This window comes from Neophocaena asiaeorientalis, unplaced genomic scaffold, assembly GCF_003031525.2.
Source record: "Neophocaena asiaeorientalis asiaeorientalis breed wild unplaced genomic scaffold, Neophocaena_asiaeorientalis_V1.1 scaffold433, whole genome shotgun sequence".
In the NCBI taxonomy this organism is placed as follows: Eukaryota; Metazoa; Chordata; class Mammalia; order Artiodactyla; family Phocoenidae; genus Neophocaena; species Neophocaena asiaeorientalis.
Genome location: NW_020175040.1, coordinates 1,400,971 through 1,415,431, shown reverse-complemented (window position 1 = coordinate 1,415,431; position 14,461 = coordinate 1,400,971). Strand labels below are relative to the sequence as shown.

Sequence of the window (14,461 nt, the reverse complement as noted above, 5' to 3'; positions counted from 1 at the left end):
TGGATTTTTTTTTTTTTTTTTTTTTTAGTTTTTTATTATTTTGGCCACGCCGCTCGGCTTGCAGGATCTTAGTTCCCTGACCAGGGATCGAACCGGGGCCCCCTGCAGTGGAAGCGCAAAGCCCTAACCACTGGACTGCCAGGGAATTCCCAATCCAGGACTTTTAAAATAAAACATTCTATCATAGAGCACTCTATACAAGGACGTAAAAGGAATAGCGTAACAAACCCCAGATTCAGCAGAGCCGGCAAGTCCTGTCCACGGTCATTTCAGCCCTCGGCCCCTCCCCCGACCTCATATTATTTTGAGGCAAATCCCAACACCAAATGATTTCATTTGCAAATGTTCCAGCATGAATCTATAAAAGATACAAACACTTAAAAAATATATAATAACAGTACGCTTTTCACATTTAAAACGTACTGACATCTCCTAATACAATCAACTTAGCTGATCTGTGGTCAGATTTATAATTGCTCATAAATATCACATGTGGTTTTCTTTTCAGTTTGTGGAAATCAGGATCCAAATAAGTTCCAAACATTGAAATTGGTTGCTGCATTGTTTAAGGTTACCGAAGAAATTGTAGATTTTTTTTTTTCTCTTTTTTTGGCCATTCTGCGTGGCTTGTGGGATCTTAGATCCCCGACGCGGGACTGAACCTGGGCCCTGGCAGTGAAAACAACAAGCCATAACCACTAGACCGCCAGGGAAGTCCCTAGATCTTCACAGATGCTTATCTATTTTTTTGTCCCTATAATCAGATTATAAAAGTCAATCGCTTAGAGACTTAAAAAAAATTCTTGTAGAAATTGGACCAAGGAGCAAGTGACCAGATTATTTAAAACATAATGAAACATCTCACACCTCATGGGAGAAGGAAAGGTGTGCTTTCACGGGCAGCTGTAGTCTGTGCTCTCATTATCAGAAAAGCAAAATAATCAAAACCCACAATCTTACAGAGAATTTAAAAATTCCAAAGGAAAATATGAGAGCATAAATAATCAGAAAAATGACAAAATTTTAGCCAGAAAAAAACAGCAAGGCCAGATTTCTTTAACTTCAGCATTGGTGGAGTGCCCGCTAGGTGCTAGCTTGTGTCCACCGTGTCATTTAATGTCTGCTCTGCAGAAGGTGGTGTCGTAGATGGGGGGCTGAGACTCAGAGATGGAGTGAGTTACCCGAGCGTCACACAGCAGGTGACGGGAAGCTGGCGTCTCTACCCAGGTCTTCTTCCAGCTCTAAGCACCGTGTTCTTTTCACCAAACCTTCCCGCTTCTATTTCTTAGGAAAAAGCAATAAAATGCACAAGCCCCTGGCAAAGATAAGGAAGAGATGAGATGAGGGACTAAAGGATGGAATAAGAGCATTAAAGGTAGACTCTCCCGGCTCGCTGCCTTTAGCTGTAGCCGCGCCCACCTGGGCCCTGGGCCTCACCACTGCCCCACCTCCCCGCAGGGAACAAGTCGGACCTCAGGGAGCTGAGGGAGGTGCCGCTGGCCGAGGCGCAGAGCCTGGCAGAGCACCACGACATCCTGTGCGCCATCGAGACGTCGGCCAAGGACTCGAGCAACGTGGAGGAGGCCTTCGTGAGGGTGGCCACGGAGCTGGTTATGCGGCACGGGGGCCCTCTGCTCAGCGAGAAGGGCACTGACCACATCCAGCTGGACAGCAAGGACGTCGGAGAGAGCTGGGGCTGCGGGTGCTGACCGGGGTGCAGGGCAGGCAGGCGGGGCTGCCCCACCTCCTCCCGCCCTGTGGCCTCCTCGACCAGCCCTCCAGAGCTGGCCTCCAGGGTGCCAGCCAGATAAAGGCCTGGAATTACCCCGCCTGTGGCCTGGATGCTTGATGGGAGCACTGCCCTCCAGGAAGGAAGAAGCAGGATTCCTCCCACGGGAGGCCCTGTTGGCACAGGGTAGGGTGTGGGGCCCTTCCTGCCAGCCAGCTGCTGTCCCCGCCACACGCGGCACGTCCCAGGACTGGCACGAGCCCAGCGGTGTGGACCTTGGCCCAGGGGCTAGGAGTGGGCCTCCCGGGCTACACGCTCCCTGGTTAGGACCGTTTCACACGAGGCTGCAGCAGGGTGTTACTTTCCAGGGATGTGGCCGGAGCTCCGGGTCCTCCCAGGGCATTCCAGGGCCTCCTGTGCAGGAGCAACGGCCCAGCGGACTCAGTCCTGAGCTTCGTCCCGGGGTTTCCCTACCTCCCTCCTTCCTTCAAGGCCAGCTCCTGCCTCAGCCGGGCCTCCCTCTCCCATTTCCGTGTAGCTTCTCCTTTTCACCGGAACAGCGGTGGGTCACAGCCCACAGCGCTCGTCTGCTGGCTTGGGGCCCAAAGTTTTGCCACTCAGGTTGCAAAAGCAGTGAATCCTTTAGCTCTGGCTCTCGGAAGCTGCGGGGTAGTGGGAATGAGATAGGAGTGCGGACACTTAAGGGAAAAGTAAACGCTCGCACCCCTGAGCCCAGCCTGTCCCACCTGACTTGCAGAGATCCTTCGTGCCACGTTCAGAGTGCCAGCTCCCCCGCCACTCCCAGACCAGCTTAGAGAGTTTCCCGCACAGAAAAGGCGAGGCCCTGGCAGGCTTGGGTCTGGGCCCACCCACTCTAATGGTCTCTGCATACGCTGGACACTGAGGTTAGACAGCAGGGGACCAGGGTCACTGGGGCCCTTGGAAGCAGCACCGTTCTCTGGGTGCAGCTCAGAGGAGCGCAGGGACTGGACTGGGGGAGCAGGTGGTCTTCCCAGGCCAATCCCAGTCGCTCCCATCAGCCCAGTTCAGCCCTGCAGGCCCCCCGCCCCAGTGTGGGGCCCCAGGAAATCGGCTGCTCTCAGAGCCATGGGCGAGGCCACGTCAGGGAGACACAGCCCAGGGCCCCTGAGAGCCCAGAGGTGCCGCACAGCTGCAGTCGGGCTCCCTGCCTTCCATCCCAGCACCTGGTCTGCGTCAAACCCTCCCAGGCAGGCCTGGACACAGAGCAGGAAGTCAGACCTTGCCAGGCAGCCCCAGGAGGCAGGTCAGGCAGGGCTGCTGGCCCTTCCAGCCGCGGAGGCTGAGCCTGGTCCTGGAGGGGAAGGACGCTGGCCTGGAGGGGCCAGGAGCTGCTGAGCAGGGGTCAGCCCGCTGTCGGCCGAGTGGGCTGGGAAGTGGGAGCAAGAAGGCTGCCTGGCTTCCCTCCCCCGTCCCTGCTAATGGGATGGGGCCCAGCCCCTCCACCTGCACTGAGGGGTTCCCCAGAGAGGGGCCCCCTTCAGGCCAAGGGCAGAGGTCCTCCAGCCCCATGACCTCTCTGCAGGGGGCTGATGTTTGGGCAGAGTTGGGTGTTCAGTCCAGGCCCAGCTGGGAGAGAAGTCTCACAAAGACCACCTTGCACAGACCTGCTGCTCTGGGGGGTGGGGTGTATGCAAGGAGCAGCGGCCGGGACTGCGCCCCAGTTCCAGCGAGCACAGGTACTGACCCCGGGCCCAGGGCTGCCTCACAGGGCTTAGGGAAGGAGGGAGGCCCCCCGCTCACCTCCTCCAGAAGGAGCCCTGCCGGGCTGCCGGCAGCACCCGGCAGTCCGCATCCAGGGTGCACAGGTACAGGAAACACCGGTGACAGGGGCTCACCTGCCACCTTGGGCTGTGAGCCATCCCCCTACTCCTGTGCCCGGAATCCTGCACAGGGGAGGTGGCCTCACGGTGGCCCTTCTTCAGCCAGAACCAAGGAAGCAGCACTTCACTCTCTCCTTTCACAATCCCAGGGCCCGGTGGGTCTCCTGCCACCCATCCTCCGCACGGAGCAGCCTCGCTCCAGGGCTGTAGCCTAGAACTCAGGGGTCATTTCGGGCTCCCCACTTTCTCCCCCACCCTACAACCGTGCCCCCGGCCCCTCTGCCCAGATGGGCCCCATCCCCTCCCCTGGATGCCTCCCTGACCTCCTTGGCCTGGGCTTCCACCAGCCCGGGCACCATCCTGCTGCTGTGAGGGGGGCAGCTATGAAAGGTCCCTCCCCCATCCTGACACCTTCCAGTCGCCCCCGGGCTCTCGGGATGTCCATCCTCACGCAGGTGTCCAAGGCCTCACACAGCTCCGTTCCTTCTCCCCTGCACCGTCTTGCCCACAGGAGCAGCTTCTGTCCAGGCAGACCCCTTCCTGCCCTGCCCCCCTTACCGACCCTGCCCTTGAATACGTGCCATTTAGAATCCCACAGATGACCAGCTGGTCCTTTGCTCATCGTACCCCCTGGCAAGAATGCATTCCTTCCCTACCCACCCTTGGCCTGCGGGGTTCCCGTCCTGGGCCGAAGCCATTTCCTACGGAGGCTTCCCGTCCTCCGTCTCAGAGCCAAATGCTAGCGCTCAGGGCCTCCCTGGGTGCGCTGCTGGCTGCCTGCTCTGGGGTGTCCTGGCAGGTAGGGGCCTCACTACCTCTCTGGGCCCAAGTCCTCTGTCAGATGGGCCCGGACGGATGGACTTGGCCAAGGGACAACGGGGAAGTGTGTAAGACAGCATGGCCCCGCCTCTTCCCTCTCCCAGGGCCTCTTCCTTTGTTTATAAGTTACCCAAGAACAGGAGCAGGTGAGGTCAGGGGTCAGGGGCCAGGAGAGGAAGCCCGGCAGGAGGGCCAGGAAGTGTCCCAGCCATCGGGCGGAGGAGGGCGGTCTGTGGCCTGGGCTGAAGGACCAGAGGAAGGCTGGTGTTTTATACTCCCTGGAGGGGGACAGGCAAGGGACAGGGATCCTGACTCCTGAGCCAGAGAGGTGGGCCTGGTCCAGAGGGCGGGTGGGTGTTGGGGGTGGAGCTCAAGGACACAGGCCCCAGCAGGTGTGAAGCTGGAGGAAATTCCTAATTCACATTGAATGCAGTTACTTCTCCCCGGAGGGCTGCCGAGGCTGGGGCCTCAGAGACCTCTGAGCCTGCACCTGGGCTGGGATGGGGAGGGCCTCAGCCCCAGGATGCCATGGCATTTGGGGATTTTTCACATTGCCTATTTATGAATATATAAATCTTTATAGCGAATCTATTTTTTAAAACATGGAAAAGTTGCCTTTATGGAGACTTAGCAGAGCCAGAGTGTACGCATTCCTAAACTATTAAACGTTTCTGTAACGAGCCGGCAGCGCCCAGACTGGTTCTCTTGGCTTGGAGCTCAGAGCTGGCTCCAGTGCCCACGGATCCACAGATGTCCCACCTGCCTGGCCGGCTCCCCCGACTGGCCTCCAGGCCCACACACTGCCCCCTGCCTGTCTGTTGCCCAGAGCCCTGTTAAGACCATCGGGGCCTCTGGACGGAGGAGCAGACAGTGCCTCAGGGGCAGGGAGGAGCTGGGGTTGGGTCCCATCTCTGCCAGGGATACCTTGGGCGAGTCACTGCACCTCTCTGGGCCCCAGGATCCCTCATCTGGTTTCGTGTTGGGGAGGCAGGCAGGTTGGGAAGTGCTACTTGGTGAACGCCAGGGGCATCAGCCCAGCAACCCTGCGAGGCACACACGTGTTACCATCCCTCCACCCTTGATTTATTCAGATGAGCCAACATGCTCGGAGTAGGGAGTTCCCTGCCTGAGTCCTGCAGCCATGAGGAAGTACAGCTGCTATTGCAAGTCAGGGTCTGCGAGGTCCCGCAGGGCAGGATGGGTCTTGCTCATCACTGTTCTCCAGCGCCGAGCCCGGATCCATGCGCACAGTAGGCGCTCAGAGAGCTGCTGAGCACCTGGATCAGAGCCTTGACCCCCCCCCCAGGGACCCCATGAGTCCATATTCAGCTCAGAAGCCCCAGGTCGCCTTCCCCACCCTGCGCGGCCTCCGCCTGACCCCCTCCACCCTGGCTCGGGAACATCCTAAGGCAGGTCACACACTGACGGTCAGCCCCTCACTCAGGCTGGCACTGCTCCGCTGCCCCCAGTCTCCTTCGGGAGGCCCGCCGGACACGCCCAGGACCCCTCCCGAGGGTGGGGAGCCCCCCCACTCTGCCCGGAGCTGCGGCCTCTGCTGTGGTTTCTCCCCTCCGGGAGGGAAAGACTCGGCGGCGGGTTTGGACCGACTCCCGGTCATCCTCTGTGTGCTCCCCAAAGGCCGGCGCCATGGGCCCTGCCGCTTCAGCCCTGATCCGCAGCCGTGGGTGAGGGGGCCACGGGGGTCACGGGAGGACGGCCCCCCAGGAAGGAGCAGGGCAGAATTTAGGGGCACCCCACTTGGGGACTTGAGGTTGAAGGGGCTCAGTTCTGGGGGCCCAGGGCCAGGAAGCTTCCAAGGGAGCGCTTCTCAGGTCTGATGGGGGATGTGTCTGGCCTGTGCCTGTGAAGTGACCACGGGCCTGGGCCTGAGTCCACCTCCATGCAGGGCAGGAGGACAGCACCTCCTCACAGGGTTCACAGGGTACAGGAGAAAGGCCCGTGTGTGGGGGCTTTATGCAGAGCCTCCCACATATTAAGTGCCCAGAGAGTGGATGCCAGCTGATTCCTAATGCAGAAACCAAACTCTCAGCCTCCGGACTATTCATGTTGATTAATATGTTTTATTTGTCCCGTTGATGTATATTTAAAAAAAATTTAAATTTAGTCGCCAATGCTTGAATAATTCAGTTTAACGTAAACTTCTTCCAACCTCTCTGTAAGAACGGGCACCTGGCCACCTTTCCACGTGGCAACATTCCACTGGGCCTCTAGATGGAGCGTGGGATCCCTGGTTTACCACAGTCCCCACCACTCCCTATTGTCCACCAGCCCCAAGTTTGGGGATCCTGGTCCAGCCTCACCTCTGTGGGTCACTGCCCTCCGGTGGCGCCTGGTGCCCACTTGGCCTCCCTCGTGGCACCCTCTGACCCACAGCCCCACTATGTGAACCTCCTTGCTGGGGGGATCTTTGGTATAATTACATTGGATTTGGGTTGGCCAGTGATGGATCTGAAATTATTATCTCATATGGTGGAAAAAAGTTTAAGATTTTAACTGCTGGCACCAGAAACCCACTGAGGGAGAGAAGCATCTTTTTTGAAGACTTTGGTGACCGTTGCTTAGGGTAGAGGTGGGAGCCCAGAGTTTGCAGGTGTCTGATGCCAGCATCCAGAGGGGAGTTGCTTCCATGAGAAAGGGGGGAATTGGTTGTTTTGTTTCTGAAGAAGAGGCATAGAGAGGAGGAAAAGGAGAGAGAGTGAGAGAGAAATGATGACAAAGGATGGGGCAGGGCGAGGCCAGGTGGCCTCATGGCCAGGTCAGGGTGGCCAAAGACTATTTTGGGAACAGTGATGTGCCTTCCAAGGTCTGTCATAGGTATGTCTCCTCTCCTCCCACCTGGGGTCTGTTCGCTGCTGCGTTGTTAGGACAAGGTTTTTTGTGGAACTTAGAACATTGATGTGAGGGTGGCCTGGACTGTCTGGCGGCCCGTCTGGGAAGGAGGTGCCAGCAGCCAGGAGGGTGTTAGAACGGGACTCCCGGGACCTGGGGAAGTGCCTGGGGTGTCCAGAGATGGTGGCATTGGGGGTGGCTGGAGGAGGTGTGGAAGCGGGATAAACCATTTTGCTAGGAACTTGGTGGATAGAGAAGCCCCAGTCAATGTTCCCCCCCCCAGGGACCCCATGAGTCCATAGCCCCCCGAGATCAGTGGAGCCCGTCCCTGGTCCCTCACAGAGGGAGCCCCTGCTGATGGGAGGGCACAGCTGCTCAGGGCACCAGGTGTGCTGTGCCCACCTGCGCAGCCTCCCCCAAGACAGGCTGACAGGCTGGGGGTCACACCAGCCTCCACTCAAACCCCAGGTCGACCCAGGCTGGTTTGTGACCTTGGACGAGGCATTCCTCCACCAGAGCCTGGTTTCTTCGGGACACTGATCCCTGCACTGCCTGCATCCCATCCCAGGAAGCCACTGCGAGGCCTGGGGAGCCGGGTGTGGGATGGGTGGGTGGGAAGGAGATGGTGTTAGAACGGGACTCCCGGGACCTGGGGAAGTGCCTGGGGTGTCCAGAGATGGTGGCATTGGGGGTGGCTGGAGGAGGTGTGGAAGCGGGATAAACCATTTTGCTAGGAACTTGGTGGATAGAGAAGCCCCAGTCAATGTCTGTCAGAACAAACATGGTCGCAGGTTTCCAGGATGAGACAGACTCGGGTGCTAAAAGGGAAACATCTCCGAGCCTGGGTAACGGCTGAGCCGCTGGTTTATTTTGAGCTACCGGCGGTTGGAATGCCCAGGGCCGGGGCCGCGATGACCCGGGGGGCCCCGGCTCAGGCTCGGGGCACGGAGACGGTGCACAGCAGGCCCGCCAGGAGAGCCAGGCCCAGCGCGGCCACGACGGCCAGCGCCGCGTCCCACCAGGGCCCCGGGTCGGCCCAGGTCGCCCGCAGGATCCAGCCGCAGCTGCCCAGCTCGGAGCCGCTGAGCTGCCCGAGCGCGCGGCCGGAGGCGGGGCCGGGGCCGGCACAGCGCACGCGCAGCAGCTCCGCTGGCGCGCGGTCCTCCAGCCAAAGGCGCAGGTACGTGACGCCGCAGTCGCAGCGCCAGGGGTTGTGCGCCACGTCGAGGCTCTGCAGCTGCGGCAGGTGGTCGAAGGCTCCCGGGGGCACTGAGCGCAGGCTGTTGTTGGCCAGCAGGAGGTGGCGCGTGTGTGCCGGGAGGGCGGGCATCACCGCAAGTCCCCGGCCCCCGCAGTCCACCAGCAGCCCCATGGTTTCCAGGGCGCGGCAGGCGCACGCGGCGGGGCAGTTCTCGGAGGCCTCGGCGGCCGCCCAGATCAAGAGCAGGGCAGCCCAGATGGACATCGGGCAGGACGGGCTGCGGGGACAGTGGCCGTGAGGTCCTGGCGGCCTGCACCCGACCCAAGGGCTGGTGGGACCCGACCGGACAAGGGACCACTCACCTCCCTCTCCGGCCGGGCTGTCTCCTCCGTGAAATGGGTGCTGGGATCAAGGAAGTGAAGCGTGCGGGGTCCAGGCCGGTTGACCCTCCCCGGATGGTCAGCAGGCAGGACCGTGACGGCTGCTGCGGTGGGAGCACGGAGCGGGCTTAGTCCTTCCTTGGGAAGAGGAAGGACCCTCCCGTCGTCTGGCAGAGACCCAGCCTCTACTCCACGGTGGGGGGAGCAGATGCCTGCTAAAGAATCCCAGGCCTGGTCCCGCCCCCGCCCCGAGGCCGGGGAGGGCCTCCCAGGCTGCTCCCAACACCCACCCTCAAGCCTTGGTCTGGCAGATGGTGTGCACGCCACAGACCACACCTCGGCCCACGGATTCCAAGTAGCTTGGCCCCAGCGGAGTGAACTCTCACAAGCGGTCTCTGGTGTGGAAGGCAGCTGGTTGAGGATGCTGACGGGGGAATAGGGAAGGGGACCCGGAAGGGGCTGAGCCTGGAAAGCTGTTGATGGAGGCTCATGCTTGGAGTTGGGAAATTGAGGCCCAGAGACGGAGAGTGACTTGTGCAGGGCTGCCCAGCGCTCCACGTCAGAGACCACATTGGCACTCAAGCCTCTGCTTTCTGCCTGGTTCAGTGCCCCTCCAGGACTCAGTGCGGGCTGTTTCCCCTCGCGAAGACAAGCTTCCGATGAACGTTTGTTGAGTAAACCAATGAATCTTGACTCAGCCAAGGACCTGGTGTCTCAGGGCGAACGCCTGCCCGTGCCCCCCACCCCCCAGGAGGGACAGAAGCGGGACTTGCCTGCCGGCCTCCTCTCTCCCTGCCCGGCCTGGTCCCACCGCCTCCACTGCCAGGGGCCCACACAGCGGGAGGTGGTGCTGGGGAGATGAGGGCCGCTTACCTTTCAGGCCTGCTGGCGGGGCGCCCCTTTCCCGGCCTGAGCTGTCCTGGCTGAGGCCACAGTGATCGCTCTGTGTGGGGCAGCCCTTGCCCGAGCAGAAGGAAGGAAATGGTGAAGACAGCCTGGCTTATCCCTGGGTGCAGCCCCCAGAGGGCCTATCTCCAGAGGCGGGGGCCCTGGGGGTCGCAGGGACTTGCGCACAGAACCGCAGGTCAAGCCCAGTTTCTGGAAGGGTGCGGTGCCTCTCACTGCACCGCCAGTGCCCCATGATCCTCAGCATGCGGGAGAACCAAGGGGGGCCCCAGTCCCAGAAGGTGTGCAAGGCTTCCAGGAGGAGGGTGCCGTTGCATCTTCAGCGCCTTTCAACACTTTCTGATCCTTCTTTTTGACAAAGAGCTGCATCAATCAGTCTCAGGCTAGAAGTCAAGGCCATAGTCGTATGTGCATTGTATTTATTTCTATAGCGACATTCTACTCTGGGGAGTGACATCAGCTTCCCATCTATGCTAGTGATATAAAGTTCTCTATAAAAGATAAATGTATCTTTAATTATATTTTAACGTTACAAAATATGAATTAAAATCAAGCTGAACAGTGAAATATTACAAAGAATTATATTGGAAAATTAAAACATTAATGTATGCTTTTGATTAGAAGTTATGAAAATGTCAGCAGTATGAAATATTTAGTCAATAAGGGATTTGCAGAGATGGCAAAAGTTGCACCCGTGGCGGGGTGGGGGGACTGAGGTGTGGGAACCCCTGGGGTATAGCAATGCTTTGGGAACAGGGAGAAGAGGTTCTAGCAACCAGAGGGGCCCAGGAGAGGAGCCCAGAGTGCGGGGCTGCTGAGGAGAGGGACCCCTGGCCATCCCCCATGGCTGTGGCCAGTGTCAGCCAAGGACGTGTCTCGGGCCCCCAGTGCGGACTGTTGTAAACCCTCTAAAACTCAGAGGGTTCGGGGCTGGAGAGCGAAACTGAGGCCCAGAGCTGCCATGCTGCCAGCCGAGGGGACACTGGACCGTGAACAGGACCAGGTATCACCGCAGCAGGAGGGAGGGAGCCCGCACCCTCTCCAGCTGATCCTTGTTCTTAAAACAGGGTCGTTGCGCCGGAGGGCATGGCGCTGGGCAGGAGAAATCAAAGTCAGGGGGCCGAGGGCGCTTTACCCCCGGCACCCCAGACCCACAGGAATGTTCCTCACGTTCAGGACAGGCAGCGGGTGTTGGCCCTGCGACTCCCAGGCTGTTCCTGACCTGACCTCATCTGGTCGGGCCCACGCTCTCTCCTCCTCTGGGGCCTCTGAGGTTTCCTTCTTATTTTCGACACGTACAACTTAAAACCACAAAAAGCGACACAAATAAGAAATCGTTTTCATTGTGGAAAACCTGAACTCGGCGGATGAGCGGAAGAAGATTATAAAAATTGTCCTCGCCGCAACAGTGAGAGGCCCGCGTACGGCAAAAAAAAATTGTCCTCAACCCCAATATCCAGCAAGACTACCTTTTATTTCTGTCCTGTGAGTATTGTTTTCCTACCCAAACAGGGCCACGCAGGGTCCACGGCCTTGGGGAACCTGCTTTCGCGCCTGTGGATACAGCCTCAGGTCACCAGCATTCACGTGGCTCCACTCTGGACGCATCTTCTATGTGGGGATCCTGGGCATGCAGGGCTCGCCTGCTCTCCTTATCTCCCCGCAACAGGCGTTTGTGGGGACGGGGCTGGGGGCAGCCTCTGGGCTTCCGGAGGGGACACCCGCTTCCAGGGCTGCCTGAGCTGGCCGGCCTGGCTGACCACACGGTTCCCCAGAGGGGAGGCTGAGGCATTCCTGCTCCGGTCTCTCAGGCTCCTTGCTAGGTCCCTCCCTCCCTCTCTCCCTTCCTGCCTGTGGAGGCCCCTCTCTCTGGCTCCTTCTGTCTGTAAACGTGCTCAGGCCTCCTTTATTCTGGAAAAATCCTATGTGCGTGTGCGTGTGTGTGCGTGCGCGCACAGGCCTCCACGTCCTGCCTTCCCACCTGCTCCAGCGCAAGGGTCTCCTGCTCCTGTAGGAATCCCCAGGAACGGCCCCCACCATCCCACAGCCTGATCCCTGGACCCAGAGAATCTGGTGCAACCTCAGGGCTGTGTTTCATGGGACGGCTGACCCCGAAAGAGGGAGGTTTTCCAGGAGGCCTGAGCTGAACGTGGGAGCCCTTAGACGCAGACAGCCTTCTGCGGCTGGTGCAGAAGAGGAAGCGAGAGACGCAGCACAAGGGGACGTTGTTGCGGTCTCCTCTTCGTCGGCAGGGCTTGGTTACAGCAGCAAGAGAAGATCAACACAAAGGCCGACTCTGCTCTTGAGCTCTGAACTCTGCCCCCTTCACCGGTTCAAGGTCATGGCTGCTGCAGCGAGCCCACTCCCACCGCCCTTCCTGCTTCACTGGACCCTTCCCATCAGATTACAGATGCCTAGAACCCGGCGCTTCTGGAAAGCCCACCCCCTAAGTCCACATCTTCCTCCAAATGCCTCTGCTTTCTCTGCCTCTTCCACAGCATTTTGCAGGACCTACATTTTGCGTGCAGTTATGAAATGTCTCCTCCCACTGGATGCGAACTTCAGAAGGGTACCCGCTGTTTAGGACACACCAGTGCCTGGCACAGAGCAGGTGTAACAAGCCTCTGTCAGCCTTGGGGACCATGTCTCCGCTGGTTCCAGCCAATCCGCTTCTCTCTAGGACGGCTGTCTCCTGGGTGCCGGGCTCCGCCTCTGGTGACAGAGGTTTGACCTCATCTTCAGTGTTCTCAGGTTAAAATCAGCTCCTCAGCAGGGTCCTCCCTGGCTTCCTCTCCAGCTTGCCCTGTCATTGCCTTGTAACCGGAAGCTTCATAGCAGGCTATCCTCGTTCCCTCTCCCCACCACAGGCCGTTCTCTTTCTGGAGCCCACCCCTAAACTCCACCTGGCACTCTCCATCCTTTCAGATCCACCTAGGGCTTGACCTCTTCCAGGAAGCTCTCCTGGACCGCTCCCCCAGTAGAGTAAGTGGTGCTGCTGTTTGCTGTGTGTCTGCCCGCGAGCCCAGCAGCTCCGGGGGACCATGGTGGCCACACGGGAAGTGTCCTGGGCGCTGTTCACAGAGCAGGTGCGACTGAAAGTTGGGCAGGGCTCTTAGGCGGTTTCAGGCGGTAAGTGCCTAAGAAATAATGAGAAACACAAGGGGCAGAGCCCCCTTTCCCCTGCCCTGCCCTGGAAGCGGAGCCTTAGTCCGTTCACTGTGTTATAAGGGAGGACGCTGAGGAGGACCTTTATCCTGCGGGCCCAGGACCCTTCACTATCCCCCCGAAGCAATTCTTCCTTCTCGCAGAAGCAGAAACCCTGCTTGTGAGTCTGAGTGATCATCACCTAGACACATCACACCTGTAACCTGCCCCCACGGGTTCGCTGGAACCCTTGCACCTCCTCCAGGCCTCCTGGAGCCTAAAAAAGATGTTTCCCTGAGTTGTTTCGCAGGAACTTGGAGTCATCTGTGTCCAGTTTGAGCTCGAGCCGGTTAAGACTGGTTAGGACCACCGACCCTCCAACTGGGCCTGCGCGAGTGTCCGCTCCCTGACCTTTGACATCAGAGGCTCCGAACTCCACCCTCCGAAGATGTTAATGAGGCCTTTTTCTGAGCATGCGTCCCATTAAGAAGCCTGGCGCGGAAGGATCGCAGCGCACCTTTTTCTACTGTCCAATCACCGCTCCCTCCTCCGCAGCCTCAGCTTCATCCCATAGATACCCCAGCCCCTCGCCTTCCGGGAGGGGGATTTGAGGTTTGCTCTCCCGTCTTCTCCCTTGGCGGCTCTTGAATAAGCCCTCTCTCTGCTGCAAACCTGGCGTCTCAGCGCACGTGGGCGACTGTCACTTACAGCGTCTTTGCAGACACGCGCCTCCATCAACAGGGCTGTGTGGGGCTGGGCTGCCGGGCTACGCCTGGCTCCCGAGCCCGGTGTGCTTCGCGCCAGCTCTGTGGTCTGGGAGAGTCTCAGCCTGCCTCTGCCTCAGTTTGCTCGTCTGTGAAGTGGGGAGAATGAAGCGTGAGGCTTGAGCGCGGCCGGCGTTGATCGAGGGCTGCTGGGAGCCGGCTTCCTCAGGCGCAGGGGTGGCCTGAAGCCCCTGCGCTGCCCCCCGGAGTCGGAGGGCTTCCGTGTCGGGACGCGGCCTGCAGCCCTGACACGGGCCTCCCCGCGCTGGTCTCCTCAGGCTCAGCAAACACACCCGGTCGGAAGCGAACAACGTCGCCGCATCTTCCGTGAACTTACGTCGTGCTTCCGCCTCTGCAGGGCAGGTAAGGCTGCCGTCTCCGCTAACGTAGAACACACACTTTCCTTCTTAAGGTCATTGACGTAACTTTAAAAAGTGAGCCGATTCTAGGGAAATTGTAGAGTTGGTAGGAGCACAGGTGGTGGGGGGACATGGCACATCCCCAAGGAGGGGACGGAAGCGAGTCAAAACGTCCCCCACAACGCCCCAACCTGCTTTGAGCGTTTGGACCCTCTCACCTTCACTCTGAGCCGTCGCCACCTGGTGGTGAGAGTGTGAAACTACAAGATGTTTTCATGGCCGGGGTCGGGGCGGGTGGGAGGGGGGAGGCGATTCCAGGCCAACAGAACGATTTTGTTGCCAGAAGGTGAGAGAGGACAGTAGTTAGAATCTCCTAGAAAACCCGTTTAATGAGTTGCAGACCATTTGAACAACCCCAAAGAAGCCTCTCTAGAAAAAGGGCAAAAG

The 14,461-nt window shown here is 59.1% G+C and overlaps 2 protein-coding genes across 6 annotated transcripts in view; one reads left to right on the top strand and one right to left on the bottom strand.

The window, feature by feature from the left end:
* The window catches only part of RAB43 (RAB43, member RAS oncogene family), a 30,313-nt gene extending 25,222 nt beyond the window's left edge, over window positions 1–5,091 (top strand). The window contains exon 5 of the mRNA XM_024763395.1: window positions 1,459–5,091. Coding sequence (XP_024619163.1) covers window positions 1,459–1,709 — 251 coding nt within the window. The 3' untranslated portion in view covers window positions 1,710–5,091. The remainder of the gene's footprint in view (window positions 1–1,458) is intronic.
* Window positions 5,092–7,893: 2,802 nt separating this feature from the next.
* GP9 (glycoprotein IX platelet) lies at window positions 7,894–14,191 on the bottom strand. 5 transcript variants are annotated; one of them, XM_024763349.1, is made up of 4 exons: window positions 9,715–14,191; window positions 9,132–9,494; window positions 8,824–8,945; window positions 7,894–8,738 (listed from the first exon to the last, which is right to left on the bottom strand). In XM_024763349.1, exons 2-4 carry the CDS (start codon window positions 9,411–9,413, stop codon window positions 8,192–8,194), a joined length of 951 nt encoding a protein of 316 aa, XP_024619117.1. In that variant the 5' UTR covers window positions 9,414–9,494; window positions 9,715–14,191; the 3' UTR covers window positions 7,894–8,191. The 5 variants fall into 5 exon arrangements, with proteins under 5 accessions (XP_024619117.1, XP_024619118.1, XP_024619120.1 ...); XM_024763350.1 differs by having other exon boundaries at window positions 9,132–9,236; XM_024763352.1 differs by having other exon boundaries at window positions 9,132–9,265; window positions 9,715–9,841.
* Between the last annotated feature and the right edge of the window lie 270 nt (window positions 14,192–14,461).

What these genes read in the sequence shown, in the direction of transcription:
- GP9 (XM_024763349.1), bottom strand. Translation starts at nt 9,413, where the DNA reads ATGTGGTCTCTGACGTGGAGCGCTGGGCAGCCCTGCACAAGTCACTCT. An exon ending in TGCCAGACCAAGGCTTGAGG is followed by an intron (nt 8,946 to 9,131) that starts GTGGGTGTTGGG and finishes CTCCCACCGCAG; the next exon opens with CAGCCGTCACGGTCCTGCCT. An exon ending in CAGCCCGGCCGGAGAGGGAG is followed by an intron (nt 8,739 to 8,823) that starts GTGAGTGGTCCC and finishes CTGTCCCCGCAG; the next exon opens with CCCGTCCTGCCCGATGTCCA.